This window comes from Corythoichthys intestinalis, chromosome 2 (assembly GCF_030265065.1).
Source record: "Corythoichthys intestinalis isolate RoL2023-P3 chromosome 2, ASM3026506v1, whole genome shotgun sequence".
In the NCBI taxonomy this organism is placed as follows: domain Eukaryota; kingdom Metazoa; phylum Chordata; class Actinopteri; order Syngnathiformes; family Syngnathidae; genus Corythoichthys; species Corythoichthys intestinalis.
In genome coordinates this window covers 24,712,906-24,731,572 of record NC_080396.1, presented here as the reverse complement: position 1 = coordinate 24,731,572, position 18,667 = coordinate 24,712,906, and the positions used below count along the sequence as shown (strand labels likewise).

The following is an 18,667-nucleotide window of genomic DNA, read 5'->3' as shown; positions in this document are numbered from 1 at the left end:
CAACATGACAAAGACCCAAAACATATCAGTAAATTCCCCAAGGACTGGCTGAAAAGGAAGAAATGGAAGTCCTGGAATGGCCGAGAAGTCCAGATCTTAATCCCATTGAGATGAAGTGGGGTGACTTGAAACGGACTGAACATGCAAGAAACCCCCCAAACATCTCAGAGCTGAAAGTATTCTGCGTTGAGGAGTGGGGCAAACTTTCTTCAGACCAATGCTGGTAGACTGGTAGATGGCTACAAAAACTGTCTTATTGAAGTTATTTCAGCTAAAGGGGGTAACACTAGCTATTAAGTGGTAGGGTGTCCTAACTTTTTCCTCAGTTAGAAAATGCGTTTTTAATGATATATTTGGTTCAGTGAATGAAACCAAGTTATTTTTTGTTGTTTACCTGCAATTAAATTACTTTCTTTTCCAGAGATAAAGAAAAAAAAGATCAGAAACTGATATGTGAATAATTCTTTTTAAAGAACTGAATATTTAATGGGGTGTCCTAATTTTTTCACATGACTGCATATGGCACTGGGTCATTTAACCTCTTAGCCAATGAAGCTTAATTGTATAAAAAATCTTTTGGCCAAATTTGAATGTAGTTAGCCACAGTATCATGTGTTTATACAAATACTAGCTTCTTAATAGGACTAGCTGTTAATGTCCATAAACACTCCAGCTACTCCTAGTAAGATGAATATGAGGCCAGGAATGCCGTGTCCACTTAGCCTGGCTCTGCCAGACTATTCTCCCTGTATTTTTCAAACACTGAGAGAAATAGTCTGGAACCCCTCCCATTAACGGCCTTTTCGAGCAGATACAAAATCAATCGACAAATCAGATTCGTTTATTTGCGTCACGTGTTCTTCACAAGCAACGTCACTCTTGCGCGTCGACAGTCGACCCTTCAGCAACACAGACGGTGAACGGCAGAGCCGAGAATATGTTCCAATCCACGGTAAAATCAGTTTTAAATGACCAAAAACACATCGACACGAGTCACTGACAACAATCTGTCTCGCGCTAGCCATGTCGAATAAACTCCGCTCTCTTCGTATGTTTACTTCCGCGCGCAAGTCCGTCATCCTGAAGTCGCCATTTTTCTAACGTCACGTCTGCCCGTCGCTGATTGGTCCACTCCGCTGTCTGTATGCTGTGGCTTGCTCCGCCCTGGAAATTGTTTCCGTGGGAAGGGTGGCCAGACTCAATAGCTGGAACAGCGTTGAGTCTGGTATACCAGGCTAGTGTCCACTGGTCACTGACAGCTTTTAGACAATCTCAGACGAAAGTACAATTTTTAATGGCATCGCTCGCGCAAACAGTCATTGTTTTACCAAACCTTCCATATTTACAGCATGATGTAATGAACCACCTGACCTTCTTTTTAAATTGCCATAATCAGCTTTTTGTTGGTGCCAAAGTTAGTAAGATAATCGAAGTGAACCTGATACTGAAAGGTGAGTTTAAATACTGTCACAGCAGCTTGTTTTTTTGGTTAAATAAATTGTTTAACTCCTTTACTACCAAATATCACATCACAAGACATTCCCTTTTTCCAAGCACCACAGAGTCTTTAGCGTGTTCTATGGGTATATGAACACAGAATTTACAAAAAGAAGGATTTAATTCTTACATCATAAAAAAGTTTGTTTCCACTCTTTTTTGTTCTTTAGTTAAGAGTAGTTGAACATAATAATATTGTTTGTATATCTTTGGTAATGAATGAGGCAATTATTAATTAATTATGCGATTTCAGGCATTTTGCGCATTAGACAACCCTTTAAACAGCCTTAAAAATGATATATAGTGCATAATTAGAAGTTTAGTGTTAAGAACATTATTACCTCTTACATGTTTTCCTGTCCTGATTACAGTCTGCCCATTGATTCCCATAGGATAAATTTATTAATTAAAAATTCATAAAAATCTTAAAGGGACACTCTGGAAGACAAGATAAATAAATTATTAAATGATTTGATTAGGTCAAAGGAAAAAAAAGTGTTGTCAAGCACAGTATAAGTTTGAATTAATACAAAACTGTTAACTAAAGTAAATAAGGCTTCAAAATGGTGAAAAACCACGCCAGGCCAAAAGATGCTGTAAGCGTGTCCACTGACTGTGCTCAAATCACCCCCCACTCAAGTGCCAACTATCTACTTGTTAACATTATAACAAGATTATTGACTATATTAGGACACTAAGTGGGTGGGGGTGGTGGTCAAGCCTACCATTTGACGTCAGATTTTGTACTCTGGCTATTTGCAGTCAGGTATGTAGAGAGACATTGGAGACACCAATTCCTTTAAGGTCTCCAATGAAAGATATGTCCAAGTAATGCAGTGGTTTAGACAATCCAGTGCAAAATGTAGGCAGATCAACACACACATTTCATATATTTCCTGTTACTAGCATGGAGTTATTCAGCTGGGAAAATAACACCAATAAACAGGAGTTATCTAAACGTGTTCTTAGACATTCTAAGTAAGAGTGAGTTTTCTTTCGTAATTTTCTCTTAATCCCCTTAAATTGCCACAGCGCAGCCCAGGCAGTGTTACAGCTTTATTTAACGAAATACAAAACATTTGGACACTTGCTCACTCATAAACTACGTTCACGTCCCATGTCTAATGCATAAATCTGTTTCTTTGTCATAGCCAGTCAGACGCAAGTGTGTGCTTTCTTCCGATTCAAGTCTGACTTAAACAATTACGAATGGTAATAGAAGTATCCACACTAGGGCTGAACGATATTGGAAAAACAGACATTGCGATTTTTGGGGGGTTTGCGATATATATTGCGATACTAAAACTAGAATAATTTTCACCAGACTTGAATAGCTGTGTTTAGCTCTGTTTGGGAACACTTTGTTTGATTCACTATGAACACATTGAATTCATTAGAGATGTCCCGATCCGATCATATCGGAAATCGGACCGATCGCGCCATTTTTTAGAGTATTGGAATCGGGTGAAAAGGATCGGGTTTCAATAAAAAAAAATGTTTTTTCTGCTTCATGCTTGCTTTCTACAGCCTCTCATGTTCCTTCCTGAAAAGCAGAGCGACCAAATTGTTTTTCTTGATCTCCAGCGCAGCTGGCGTTCAGTACTTAACGATAATTGACAGGTTGTAGCTTTGATCTGGCCAGAGACGCCTTGGTAGATCTACGATCAAGGGCACAAATGTGTTAATCACCCTTAAGTTTGGTACACAGTTTGAAGTGCGCTGAGGCAACTCATTCATTGTGTTAATGAGAGGCTGTTCTCGGCAGTGTGAGTGACAACTAAAAAAATAATTAAATAATAAAACTTTTGACGGTATCAGATTGGGACTCCGTATTGGCAGATTCTCAAAATCAGGTGACCTGGACTCTGACTCAGGTGCAAAACTATGCGATCGGGACATCCCTAGTATTCATATAATCAGGGGTGCACATAAGTGGTCCGCATGCCGCATGCCGCATGCGTACTGGACGTACACAAATGCGCTGGCCCTCAACGGCTTCCATACGCTTTTGCGTACCGATGGCTGACCACTGTATTTGCGGCGGACACGAGAAAATAACTTCTCAAAATTTTGAAGAGGCAGGCCATATTGAGTAATTACCGTATTGGCCCGAATATAAGACGACCCCGATTATAAGACGACCCCCTCTTTTTCAAGACTTAAGTTTGAAAAAAGACTTTTTGAACACCAAATTAATTTTTATACAGAAACGACCACGGAAAGCTTTTCTCTGACTGAGCATTTTTTAGGCCATCTTTTTGAGCTCTCCATCTCCGTACATTACACTCTGTGACACCATATTTCACAGCCGCTTTGCAGTTGTTTGAAGACACCGCCTCATTTATCACCATCAACTTGAAGTTTGCGTCATAACTTCTCCTCAGCTGCCGGTGTTCTGCCAAAATGTCCTACATCGGCGAAACGTCCTACATTAGTCGAATTTGACACCTAAATTACTACCGTGCGCTCTAAACTTGTTTTGTTTAGATGCATACAGGAATAACGTACTAAAGAAATGCCTGCAGAAAATACTTAAATGTAGTTATGTCAAATAAGGACGATTTAAATACGCTACGTGACTAATGTGGTCAACTGCTTCAAAGCTAACACAAAAAAACACAATGGTTAAAAGTATGAGAGGGTAATACATGCAAAAAGTATCTTTGAGGCTGTGAAAAGGTTCTAAATAACTAAATAAAAACAAAAATAGTGAGTACTCGCCGCTTCCAACCGATGTGCGCATGCGTGTGAATGCATATGCAAGCGCCCTGAGCATTGTGTAGGACGTTTCGCCGCGTAGTAAGGAATGGCCAAACACCGGTTAACCTGGCCAATCTTCGACCCACTTTTCTCCAAATTGTCGCGAAGTTTCTCCATTTTCGGTTATCTCTTCTATTACCGGTATTTTCTTCTCTTTTCCTTCTTACCACTTTCTTCTTCGTGTCAGGGGTTCGCTTTGGCTGCCCGAGTCGCGTTCAGCATTCGATTCATTGATGACTGGCGCCATCAAGCGTCGTGAATGGGTATATGTCTAGGCCGCAGTTTTTTTTTTTTTTTTTTTTTTTTTTAGACCGCAGTTATAAGACGACCTCCTCTTTTTCAATCTTATTTCAGTGCAAAAAACATCGTCTTATATTCGGGCCAATACGGTACTTTAGTGATGGGACGAAATGAGCCGAGGTTCCGAAGCTTGTGTCTAGTAATGGGAGGGGGGTTTCCACGAAGCTTGTAGCGAGGCGCGCTTCATTTCGGCAAAACCCGGAAATGATGACGTGGGAAGCCTCGCCAGCGGCCGGCTGAATCTCGTGAGTGCTTCGGAAGTGATCCAACGTTTGGCGCACATTGCAAAAACAGGACAGACTACGGTATAAATTGGTTGCAAAACGCAATGGCGATCGCCTGTTATCTCACATTTTGTGGATTTCGGGCTCCTGTACTTGTTACATCTGTGCGCAACAGTGCAACCAGTGCAATCTTTTTTCGAGCCTTGTCCTTTGCTTGCGATGGAACCTGCGCGAAAAGAGCGATCCTCCCCTGTATGGGAACATTTTGATTTGATTGCGTTCAATAAGGTAAGGGAGAAAAACTACTTTAATATAAATGTGAGTGTGTGTGTGTACCTATCTGAACCAAACATCAACAGAATGAACAATCCATTAGTGTACTGGGAGGCACAAAAGAATACCTACCCAAATTTATATAAACTGGCACTCACATTTCTCTGCACCCCAGCTTCATCTGTGCCTTGTGAAAGAATATTTTCTAAAGCTGGTGAAATATTTTCCAAAAAAAAAGAAACTGTTTAAAGCCAGCCACTGTGGGAAAGCTATTATTTCTAAATAAAAATGAATAACAAATTACCCTTAGCACTTGTTGTATTTTGTTCACATACTAAATTACTAACACAAGCACATTCATATCTTTGTCTTAAGCAAATAGCCATTGAATTCTTAAGAATGTTGACCTCTTGGGCTTCTAGACCACTTGATGGCGCCATAGGGTAAATGAAGCACCATGAAGCTTTGCTACATGTGCAAACCAATTGGCTGCAAAGCCTAATTGCTTCATGAGGCTTCATTTGGCCATCACTAAATTACTTCCGTGTTCCCCCACCCCCGTCAAAAGACAGACAGACGACAGGGATGTCACCGGAGCTACCGAAAAAAAGGACTTTTGCTGAAAAGTGGCTACAGGAGGTACCATGGCTAGAAGCAAATGATGCTCGCACGGAAATGCGGTACAAAATGTGCCGTGAGAATCCCAATGTCGCCGATAAGAGCAGCGCATTTTATGTAGGGTCAAAGAATTTCAGCCATCCAAACTTTGAAAAGCACGAAAAAAACAGAGAGCATGTGGCAATTAAGCAAACTAGCGATGTCAAACAGGACCCCACTCGCCCTATGGACAAGTGGCGGAATAAAGGTAATGAACAGCGACATGCACTGACAAACGTGTTTTTGCTCGCATTTTACAAAGCTAAACATGCACGTTCAATGAGGTCTTATGAGGAGGATATCCCACTTTTAAAAAGGCTTGGAGTTAATGTGGGAGCCGCATAATGCCCTTTATTTTGAATTGGTGCTTCTTATTTCTTTACATTTCACTTCAAAGTAATGGCAATTTTGTTGTGCCAGTTGATGTTAATCAAGCATTAATTGTTAATATAATTAATTAAAGTTAATTGGCTCTAAGTAAAGCTTGTCATAAATTTATCGCATCAGGCGGGTCGGCTCTCAAGCTCAATGAGGACCAAGTCACATCTCCAGGTCCTCCTCTGAGAACCTGGGCAAAAAAATTATGTGCACCCCTGCATATAATACTGTTTAATCCAGGCTAAGGGGGTTTAGCTGTGAATGATGAAGATTGGTCAATACAAAAGGGATCCAAGAAGCCATGTCTCTGCACAATTGCTGCTTTTATAAAGAAAAACAAAAGTTTACAATACAAAAACATTGCGGTTCCTGCAATAAGACTATTGCGCTTGAGCACATTGCGATGGCGATGTTCAAACGATATATTGTGCAGGCCTAATCCACACACACTTTTCCGTTGTAAGCTGTTAGTCAGGCTTGCAGTGGAAGTAAGCAAGCACTTACATCTGACTGGGCAATGTTGGCATCTAACGTTATCTTATGACGTTTATTGGATGACAACTTCTGAAAGGGAGAGATGGATCATTAGGCCATATCCACCAAAGTAAGTTGTTTCAATTTGCATTCCTGTTGCAGCTATTGCCATCCGTTTTATTTTGCAAGCGTTTTGAATTTGCAAATTACCTGACACTTCTCGGCCAACTTACTAGACCGGTCAGACCTGAGTCGCATTCCGAAAAATGTAATGTGTCGGATATAAAACCGCATCCTGTATGAGACTGGCCTAGATCATATTTGAAAAGATCAGATTCCAAGTGACTTGGCTTGTTCATGAAAGAATCTAGTACTAGAGCCAGGGTCAGCAACCCGCGGCTCTGTAGTGCTGCCTTAGTGGCTCCCTGGAGCTTTTTCAAAAATGTTTGAAAATGGAAAAAGATGGGGAGGGGAATATATTTTTTGTTTTAATATGGTTTCTGTAGGAGGACAAACATGACACCAACATTCTTCTAATTCATTAATGTGATGAAGTTAAACTTGAGGCGGCATTGTATAATAGAGTACCGTATTTTTCGGACTATAAGTCGCACCTGAGTAAAAGTCGCACCAGCAATAAAATGCCCAACAAAGAGGAAAAACTCATATATTAGTCACACCGGAGTATAAGTCGCATTTTTGGGGGAAATTTACTTGATAAAATCCAACACATAGAACAGATATGTCATCTTGAAAGGCAATTTAAAATAAAAATACAATAGAGAACAACCTGCTGAATAAGTGTACATTATGATGATGCATGAACAACGAAATGCGAATATACTGTCCTCACCAGGACGTTACGGCTCGGTCCTGGCTATACAGCGAGCTTAAGTCCCAAATGACGATGCTGGACATCCGTATAATTTGCTGAATCAATTTCGTCCTCGATACCAAACAGGTTCGCATCAACGTAAATATATGATAATTAGGTGCTATTACAGCAATGACACAAACGGTTAGCATGCGTTCGCTAGCATTAGCACATCGTTCAAACAACCACACAACTGGCTCTAAGTGTCCGATCGCAGGTGGAAAACACAACAACAACAGAAAAGATGATACACACAGGCGTTGCTTTTGTAGAGATATTTTACAAACATAAACAATGAACGTAGGTTCGCAGCCGTCTCTCTCTCTCTCTCTCTCTCTCTCTCGCACACTTGCTCAGAGACGCTGCATAGCTGTCAGTCTTCTTCTGGCGTGTGAGCGCTCTGCTTTGCGTAAACAAGTGCGCCCCCACGTGGGCCTGGAAGCACCACAAACTAAAGGCATGCATTTCAGTTAGGGCTGTCAAAATTATCGCGTTAACGAGCGGTAATTAATTTTTTAAATTAACCCCGTTAAAATATTTGACGCAATTAACGCACAAATGCCCCGCTCAAACACATTAAAAGGACAGCAAAGTGAAAGGTGTACTTGTTGTGTTTTTCAGAGTTTTGCCACCCTCTGCTGGCGCTTGGGTGCGACTGATTTTATAGGCTTCAGCACCCATGAGCATTGTGTAAGTAATTATTGACATCAACAATGGCGGGCTACTAGCTTATTTTTTGATTGAAATTTTTACAAATTTTATTAAAACGAAAACATGAAGAGGGGTTTTAATATAGAATTTCTATAACTTGTACTAGTTATTATCTTTTTTTTTTCTATACATTTTTATAAATATTTATATATTTTATTTATTTATATATTTATATATTTTATTTATTATTTTTATTTATCTTTTAAGAACTACAAGTCTTTCTTTCCATGGATCGCTTTAACAGAATGTTAATAATGGTAATACCATCTTGTTGATTTATTGTTATAATAAAGAAATACAGTACTTATGTACCGTATTTTGAATGTATATATCCATCTCGGTCTTATCTTTCCATTCCAACAATAATTTACAGAAAAATATGGCATATTTTATAGATGGTTTGAATTGCGATTAATTGTGATTAATTACGATTAATTAATTTTTTAGCTGTAATTAACTCGATTAAAAATAGAAATTTAATAGTTTGACACCCCTAATTTCAATATAAAAAAAGTCAATAATACAATTGAACACATATTGCCAAAGGCAGAACGTGAACGTGGCCATAGCTCTTAAGAGGTATTCAGATAATTATAGCATAAAGAACATGCTAACAAGTTTACCAAACCATCAGTGTCACTCCAAAACACCAAAACATGTGAAATGACATCATAATGTGTTAATAATTTCACACATAAGTCGCTCCTGAGTATAAGTCGCACCCCCAGCCAAACTATGGAAAAAAAAAAAAACTGCGACTTACAGTCCGAAAAACACTGTAGTCACGTGGTGCGTGATTCTCATTTGAAAGCACTGCAGGGAAAATCAACATTTAATCATGAAGGCTCATTTTGTATTTGTAGCCAACTAGTCATTTTGATAGTAGACTAATATTGCTAATTTAGATACACTGCAAATTTATAACGTCATATTTTTTCTTAAATGTAGTCTAATAATTTTTTCCATCTTGTTTTGAGAGTGAAAGACTAGTTAACAGATTAATGCGTCAGATTATTCCACTTACTTTAAGTATATATTACTATTTGTTACATCTTACATCTAAAAGTCACTATTGTTCATTTTTCACCTGAATCAATAAAAAATTGCTTTCAAATAATGTTTTGAACAATCTTTTCTTCAATTATTGTTCTGACAAACAAGCTTATACTAACTTTTTGCTTTAAATAAGTCTATTACATTTATTATTTCAGCTAGCTTTTTTTCTTATACCAGGAAATCTGAGTAAAATTTACTTGAAGCACTGCCAGATAATTTCACTTATTTCTAGTAGATTTACACCGAAAATAAGGGAATTTAACAAGTTGTAAGGAGGTGTGTTTTTGCAGTGTACATACAGCATGTGTTGCCTTCATTTTAAGGCTTATATAAGGCTTTAAATTTTTTGCGGCTCCAGGCATATTTGTTTTTTTGGCCCAACATGACTCTTTCAACATTTTGGGTTACCGACCCGTGCACTAGAGTTTAAATGTAGCCATAAATTATTTGAAACTCCTACGACGTGTTTACATTTTTAGTCGGGTTCTTGACTGGGGTGACATTGGGGTTACACATACCTTTTGTTTGCATCTTCAAAAAGAGGCTGTAGGCGAACTGAAACAGAGTATAAAGTGGTGATCTCAGGGGGATGATACAGTGTTTCTCCCAGTGGAACCGCTTCAACATCTGCTTCCTCAGGAACAGAGAAGCGTAGTCTGTAAGTAACGCACACAGAGGGAGCAAATGAAAAGATGTTTTTTTCAGACTGAGTGTATCTACGAATGACAAGCTTACTCTGGGCTTTTCCAGTCCACCTCTACAATACTTTCCACGCCCTTCGTTAGTTCTTTCACCTGTACAATACTGTGCTCCTCCTGCATGACCTGCAGGAACTTGGAGAGCTGTTTGAAGGAGAAAGTTCGAATAAATATTTGTGGGATCGTAATTGCCTCATAAAATGAAGCATGTGCGAGCTGACACAATCATATATACCTTTTTATAGCTGGACTTTTTTATATCTAGTAGTTTTCCGCTTGGGCTGGAAAAAACACAGGATGTGTTGTGCAAATAAATACATTCCTTTTTAGCAATTTGTGACTAATGGGTGACTTTACCAGCAGGAGAACATGTGGTTGCGGAGAAAAGTACTTGTCAGCAGAGGGAGCTCTGATTTCTTCACCTTGCTTTTGAGAGCCAAGAGGAAACACTGCCAAAGTAGCGCGTCCATGACCTCTGTGGGAACAAATTACACATTTTCCCCCTTTGGCCACATCAGAAAATACCATTATCTCGTTTCATCGGCAAAACACCATCATGTGAGTAAGAAAGTTATGCATGCGTCACAGGATGCCCTGCAACAAATTAGCAAATACTTGAATTTGAATTCAATATTGCTTACAGACGGAATTAAAAATTGTTGTGGCAAAAACCACAGTGCCACATTTAAGCATTTTTAAAAATCTTTCACAGAACCAATAAACCACTGTGAAGAGCAAAACTACAACTATTTTACACATATAAAGAGCCGTTTTAACACATTCACTTCTCTTGCAGAAATGAGCACCATGGTCATTAGAGGTGGGAATCTCGGGCGCCTCACAATTTGATTGCGATTACGATTCAGAGGCTACGATTTGATTAGAAATCAATTATTGATGCACAACCCCCCCAGCAGCAGGGTGGAGCAGTGGGTAGTTTTCCTGCCTAACAGTGAGAAGATCCAAATACCACTTATGATGGTGCTTTTAGCTGCTTTTAATATTTCATACATTAGCGGTAGTTACAAAAACAGTACAAAAATCCTCTGTCTTAAATGAACTATACTGTTTCAGTATCAAGTTAACAGTTCCAAAAAGTAAATAAAATACTAAAATCCTCATTCCGCATCAACAGAATAAAATCTAGCATTTTGCAGAAATATCCAGCCAAACCATGCAGCAATACGTCTACACCAAGGTTCACTGAATCCGGACCTCGGTGCCACTTTTCCTGTCGTGGTTTCCATGTCTCCCTCCTCCAACACACCTGAATCAAAATAATCAGGATCATTATCAGGCTTCTGGAGAGGTTGCTGATGACATAATCCTTCGATTCAGGTGTGTTAGGGGAGAGAGACGTGGAAAACACGACAGGAAAAGTGGCACCGAGGTCCGGATTTAGTGAACCCTGGACTCTACACAATGCTCAGTGTGCTTGTGCAAGCCTCTGCATGCATGCGCAAATCGGTTAAAAGTGTCGAGTATTCACTATTTTTGGTTTTATTGAGTTTTTTTATTACCTTTTCTTTGCTTAAAAATACTTTTTGCATGTATTTCCCTTTCATACATTTAAGCATTGTGTTTTCTTGTGGTAGCTTTAAAGCGGAGTATTGATCTTTTAACCACATTAGTCACGTAGCGTATTTAAACCGTCCTTATTTGGTATAACTACATTTAAGTATTTTCTGAAGGCATTTTTAGCACTTTCTGTCTGTATGCATCTAAACAAAACAAGCTGAAAGCGCAAGGTATTTCACGATATTTTCTAGTCAAATCCAAAATAATTCCCCACGTCTGCTTTTAAATTTTTGGGAGCAGGTCTGATCTCACGGAGAAGTTGGTTGGTTAGGTCAGCCATGCTTGTTGCTGTTTTGTATCCAGGAAGCGTGCATTGTGGATGTGTACTCTTGGTCTGTTCTCCACAGCGTCCCGAAAACCGCGCTGACTGTATTTTAGTTCCGCTTCACTTTGCATATTTGAATAATTGGAATTTGGATGTCTGTGAATCGTTCTCGAATTTTCTACGGCCAAATCGCGAATAACCTAAGAAACGGAAATTTCACACACCTTTAATGGTCATGGTTGTCTTCAGTTCAGATAGATATTTATTGTGAAAATGGACTATTCTAAAAGTCATTTTCTTCTCAGATCATGCCACGTGCCACAGATTTCATAGAAATTCATTATGTTGGTTACTAAGAATTCTTGCATAAACAGTTTGTGTCTACATGTGGTGGTGTAAGCCAAACACAGAAATGGACAAATTATGTCACATCAGTCAACAAACTGTGAGACTTCATACTCAAATAACCAATTTTACTGGACAGAAAATGAAAAATCCTCACCACATTTAGGCTCTGACCAAACCGAACAATTCATTCCTCATTGTGACTGTATCATCCATTTCATATTATGTGTACACACAAACTTAAATTTAATTAAAAAAACAAAGCAAAACAAAAAAACCCTGCAACCTTGAGACCAACATAAATGGTTTCACCCTCAATCCCGCACCAACTCAACCATTTCATTGAAACATTGCACATCTCCCCACAAGTGTTAGGGATCTTTTCTTATGGTCAGGTAAAACCAAGGTTAAGGTACAGTATTTTGTCCATTACTCCAAAAGGTATGTTTGGCCCAGACAAGACTTTTCTCATCATCAAAAGGACACCATAACTGCAGCCAAGCATGTGCTGACAGCATAATGAATAGGGAATTTCAGCTGCAACTGTAACTGTACTTAGACAATGTAAAGTGAATTATGACCAGTTTAAAATAAAAGATTCAAGTGATCTTCCGTTGGACAGCAGAAGATGTCTGGAAAGGCATACTAAATCCTCAAAATTTTATTTGCTCTGAGTCAAAGGCATTTTAAATGGTGGCAGGTGTGTGCCGACTCACATTTAATGCGTGTCTGAATGTGGCTGTGTACAAAGAAATCCTTTTTCTCACTCAGGCTGTTTGTGGTTAGTTAGGTGAAGACGAGAGATGAACCATTAACCAACATCGCATCAACATTGCGGTTTATCTTGCTGCAATAATCTAACCTCATGAAGCAGATTGTTTTTTCATTTTTATTTTATTTTAATACCCTTGCATTTAAGTGCCTTGTTTGACAAATCTATTAATCAGTCTCGCTTTGCGGCTTTTGTGGCCTACCAGAAATTCTAATAGGAAATAAATTTGTCTGCTCTTCACTGGCTATTAAAAAAAAATACCACACAGTACAGCTGTACCTCGTTGTGCTATAAAAAAAGACAGCAGTGTAGCAAACCACTCACCAGTTTGGCACGGGTAGATTGGTCGGTGGAAAATATGATAGAAATGCCATCAATATTAAGAGAAAATAAGATTAAAGCTTTAGATAAAAAACAACAATAAAAAGCTCTAGTGGGACACTTAAGGGACTTTGCGATGTAGCATGGTTTGTGTTCGGCATCCCACTGCTAGTACAGTAGTTCGATAAGTAGCCAAAAAGTGGCCTAGATAACTTGTGATACCCTGCATGGCAGTAGAACACTGGGGGAAAAAATGTCACTTTTAAAACGAGTTAAAAATTACTTGAAATGAGATAAGCTTTGCTAATAGCAAGAAAATTCTGCCAATGGACGAAGCAATTTTTGTTTTGGTAAGAATTCTCAAAATAAGACATCATTTCAGAATGAATGAGATCTTGAAACTAGTCATATTTTACCATTTCAACGAGATCTTGAAAGTAGTTATATTTTACTAGTTCATCCTTGAGCGAGTCTTATTTTAACAATTTTTATCAAGACAAAAATTGGTTGTTCCATTGGCAGAATTTTCTTACTTGTTATAAGCAAATCTTATCTCATTTCCAATAATTTTTTTTATCCATCCATCCATTATCTTCCGCTTAGTCCGGGGTCGGGTCGCGGGGGCAGCAGATTTAGCTGGGAAGCCCAGACTTCCCTCTCCCCAGCCGCTTCAGCCAGCTCCTCCGGCGGGATTCCAAGGCGTTCCCAGGCCAGCCGAGCGACATAGTCTCTCCAGCGTGTCCTGGGTCGACCTCGGGGCCTCCCGCCGGTGGGACATGCCCGGAACACCTCTCCAGGGAGGCGTCCAGGAGGCATCCGAACCAGATGCCCGAGCCACCTCAACTGGCTCCTCTCAACGCGGAGGAGTAGCGGCTCGACACCAAGCCCCTCCCGGATGACCGAGCTTCTCACCCGATCTCTAAGGGAGAGCCCGGACACCCTGCGGAGGAAACTCATTGCGGCCGCTTGCATCCGGGATCTTGTTCTTTCGGTCACGACCCACAGCTCGTGACCATAGGTGAGGGTAGGAACGTAGATCGACCGGTAAATCGAGAGCTTCGCCTTTTGGCTCAGCTCCTTCTTCACCACAACGGACCGGTGCAGAGTCCGGATCACTGCAGACGCTGCACCGATCCGCCTATCAATCTCCCGCTTCCTCCTACCCTCACTCGTGAACAAGACCCCAAGATACTTGAACTCCTCCACTTGGGGCAGGATCTCATCCCCGACCCCGAGAGGGCATGCCACCCTTTTCCGGCTTAATTTTTTTTTTACTTGTTTTAAAAGTGGCATTTTTTCCCCACAAAGAAAAATGGGTATCATTTTCTTTGTTAGGACGTCAACTTTATGGAAATTGAGGTTGTACTCGTGAAGTCCGCTTTGACATGTCACTTTAACCCTTAATTTGCCGCTAATCGTGAAAATATCTAGTTTTAGAGAAGTAAATCAACCATAAGTTACAACTTTGAAAATGCAATTAACCGAAAGATTTCGGTATTTAGGGAGGCTTTCACACTAGCACTGTTTGGTCCATTTAAATAGACCAGAGTTCTTTGTCTCAGAAAGTCCACTATTTTTGAAAATGTGAACGCGCATCCGAACTTAAGTTCGGACCAAACAAGTGAACTCTGGTCCACTCAAAAATTATGGGTCTTGGTCCGCTTAAAGCGCACTCTGCTTCACTTGTGGATGCAAGCGGAGCAGGGTGCGCTTATGCTACATTACGTGCACCACGCTGTGACGCTCCGCGCTCCCTCCCCTCCCAGGAAGGAGGTATTTCCTCTTCTAAATTTGTCCAATTAATGAGTGCACCTATAGTGCACGTGATGCTACTCGGAAAGTTCGGTTGGTGTAGTGTGAATACTGAACCTTTTCAAGTCATTTGCAAGTGTTGTTTCGAGGTAGCTCTCCAACCGGACCCTGGTCCTCTTGGTCTAATGTGAAAGTGCCCTCAAAGTGCTTTCCATCTGAATTAATGTTTTTGAAACACCAGTGGATCGTTTCAATGTTTCTAACCCTTCAGATTACTAAATCATGTGCCATTTTGAGTGTAGATGCCGCAGATATCAGATTGAGATAACCTGCACACATAGAGAACAATGCAAAATGGGTATGGTTTTGTGTATTATGATGTCAATTTTAGAAAAAAAAAAAAACAACTAGGTTATACTCACAAAATCTTTTAACATTCATGATATCTTACTTCTACTGCTTTATATTTGTTTTTGTACAACGTGGGTCAAAGTCACATTGAATCTAACCAATACAAACTATGGCCAATTGGATTTGCCAATTCCGGCTTGGAAATGTGACTCTGGCACCAAACAGTAACCTGATAAAGTGCACATAAGGCATCCTGTTCACAAGCATCCTCTGTTGGTGGCAAAAATGAAGCAGGTTTTTTAGTCGTGGTGGCAAAAATGAATCAAAGGTCATTGAATGAACTAAGATTATTTTTGGCATGCAGTAAGAGAAAATGTTTGTGAGGATTCCAGGAATTCCTTGTCTTCAAACCAGGTCTGAACGATATTGGAAAAAATTAACATTGCAATATACTGTATAATGCCAAGGCCCCAAACTTTTTGCATTGGTTGCACTGGTGCGCCTGACCTTTTTCTTAAGGAGCACCAGCACAAAACGTAGCCACACCCACATTTTTTTATTGAACCTTTAACGCCATACGTTTAATCACTCTCCATAGCATTCATACAATTAAACACTCTCCACAGCATTCATACAATTCAATAATCTTCCTCACGAGGGCCGCAGGGGTGCTGGTGCCTATCACAGCTAACTCCACCCTGAACTGGTTGCCAATCAGTCACAGGGCACATATAGACACACAACTATTCACGCACACACTCACACCTACAGAAAATTTTGAGTTTTCAATCAGCAGGAACTGTGAGGTGGACGTGCTAACCACTGTGCCACTATGTCGCCTTTTATTGAGAATTATTTTAAACAAGAATAACTCGAAAATGCTTCTTTAGTCAATGATTCATTGAGTGAATCCACTCAAATTCAACCGCGCTTTGACGCTCACGCTGCCGAGAACATCCTCTCACTTAATGAATGTGTTGCCACAGCACATGTGAGACTGGTCTCGTGTGTAACAAGCTCAACAATGATTAACATATTTATGTCTTTGATCGTAGAGCACCCGAGTCGTCTCTGGCCAGATCAAAACTACAAACCTGTCAATATTCTTTACCCTTAGGGACCAAACGTCAGCTGCACTGGTGACCAAAAAAAAAGTTTGGTCACACTGCTTAGCAAGAGTGAGGTGTGAGAGGCTGTGGCACTGTACGAGCATGAAGCAGAAAAAATGAGTTTGCGCGTACAAAAAAAAAAACAAAAAACAAAAAATTCGCACATCCTTGCGTAGGGATGGGAATCGAAATCCGATTCCAATTCGGAACCGGTTCCGAGTGTTTCGAGGCCTCGACATCACATTGAAAAAGCCTTAACGATTCCTTTAACGATTCCTAAAGACGCGTATTGCGTCGTGACGTGTCTTGTTGTCCAGACGCATCAAACTAGCATGGCGCCAAGAACCACTCGCTCCAAAGTTTGACTACACTTCACCAGGAAAGAGTGTGAAAATAAAAGGTTACGACGGGTAAGCACGAGCATTGCAGCCATAAACATAACAATGACAGCACGTAGGTTCAAACGCTCGAAAGTGTGTCTTCACTTCACGAGGAAAAATTACAACAAAGCGACTTGCAGTCATTGCAAGGTGGAGATAACTGCATCGGGAGGGAATACGACTGCGCTGTCCTCACAGACAGGCTAAGCCTCAGTCCTGTGGCCTATACTACGAACGGAGTTCAACCTCCCCAGATGTAATCCAGTTTACTAGCGGGTAACCGGAGTTGACAAAACCTGGTTGTCTAGTTTGTGGTCAATCGGTGCTACGACGCTGATTATGAGGTTGATTAGTCGAACCTGTGTCAACCCAGTCAGAGTTACTGCGCGTTCACATAAAAGGGGGCGGAGACCAGAGTCAAACACTACTTGTGACGATGGCACGGGCACCTTACTTCACGGAGGAGGAATGCGCGATGATTAAAATCCACCCTCACCGCGAAATCCAACACCGATTCGGCGAGTAGAGTGCGACGGGTCTATTGACAGCGAATTTACAGATCGTGTGATTTGTGAATGCGTCAATATGCCAGTTTACTTATGTCCATCAAAAGAAATAAAGCCTGCTTTTAGGACAATAAAAGAAGATTTGGTACGTTAACAGTAAGAAATAATTTATCGCGCATCACCACATGAAGCAGGATGATTGTATGTTTAGTCCCCTTGACTGTATAAATACGTATGTTCTTTTTTTTAGTTTGGAGCTAAAAAATCCAGCCCGACCCGAGTCCGATCAATCAACTTGATTTGCAGGCCCAAGCCCGACCAAAAAAAAAAAATAATAAAAAATTGTTATATTTGTGAGGACTCAAGGAGAAGAAGGAAATGCGGGATGCCATGCGTTGTTGCGTAAATTAAAGCCCGTCTTTTGTAACGAATTTTCACAGTTAAACAAGACTGTAAGGTGCATATTCAATAAACATTTATGTCTTTTATATTTGTGCGTCTGTCCTATCAGTGGATTTGACAATTTAATCTATTCGAGTTGGCAGAAAAAAACGCAAGTTTTCTCAATGTTTAAATAGTCTATATTTTTCTATGATTATTATAACTGGATTTACACAACAAAATAACGCTGGAAAGTTCGTTAAATATATTTCTAGTATGAGAGCAATGCTCCGCATTCGTTTACATTCAGCGATTTTAACAATCAATTTGAAGCGTTTCCATACCCCACTCCGAATCGCACGGCATACAGTGTTCTTACGCAGGTATTCAGCATCACAGATGGAATACATATATTGTCCCTAGCAAAAGAGCGCACGGACAGGCACACAAGCTGCGCGGTTGTGAGGGCCTGACTCGGCGGGTTACATTAGTGACGTCCGCCTCGATCATTTGTCACAGGTAAAGAATTCCCTAAGCTGAAAATCTATATCTTTCGTGGAGTACATCGTCCGGGTACGCCAGCGGATTCTGGCGGTCCCGAAATACCCGTGCCCTCCGGAGAGAGCCCCTCACAATCCGCGCGCCAATGTCGTATGGGTCGTCCAAGTACGCTGTCATTGTCAGGAGGACACGTCCGCGGAGGAGTGCTGTTTAAATAGAGCGTGGTTAATTGGAATCCTGATGTTAAGCAAGATCTAACTCTGACACGACCAGGTTTGGCGTGTGGCGTGTGTTGCCATGGCAACACTTCTCGGTTCCAACATATCCACCTTTCGTAGTCTCGCATAGCCGCGAACTTACGTCGCACGTGATAAAGTTACTCTCGAAGTTACCCTGCTAAGCCAGAAAACCGGCTTCGTAGTATAGGCCACTGGTTATACAGCTAGCTAAACTCCCAAATGACGATGCAGAAGATGTTGGTATAATAGGGAATGGGACGTACTA

General features: G+C 40.5%; 1 protein-coding gene across 2 annotated transcripts in view; it reads right to left on the bottom strand.

Moving 5' to 3' along the window:
- eif2d (eukaryotic translation initiation factor 2D) overlaps positions 1 to 18,667 on the bottom strand; it is a 59,651-nt gene that overhangs the window by 24,841 nt on the left and 16,143 nt on the right. For both annotated transcript variants that reach the window (XM_057821466.1, XM_057821461.1), the window contains exons 7-10: positions 10,260 to 10,377; positions 10,138 to 10,183; positions 9,940 to 10,046; positions 9,723 to 9,860 (exon numbers count right to left, since the gene is read on the bottom strand). In XM_057821466.1, coding sequence (XP_057677449.1) covers positions 9,723 to 9,860; positions 9,940 to 10,046; positions 10,138 to 10,183; positions 10,260 to 10,377 — 409 coding nt within the window. The remainder of the gene's footprint in view (positions 1 to 9,722; positions 9,861 to 9,939; positions 10,047 to 10,137; positions 10,184 to 10,259; positions 10,378 to 18,667) is intronic.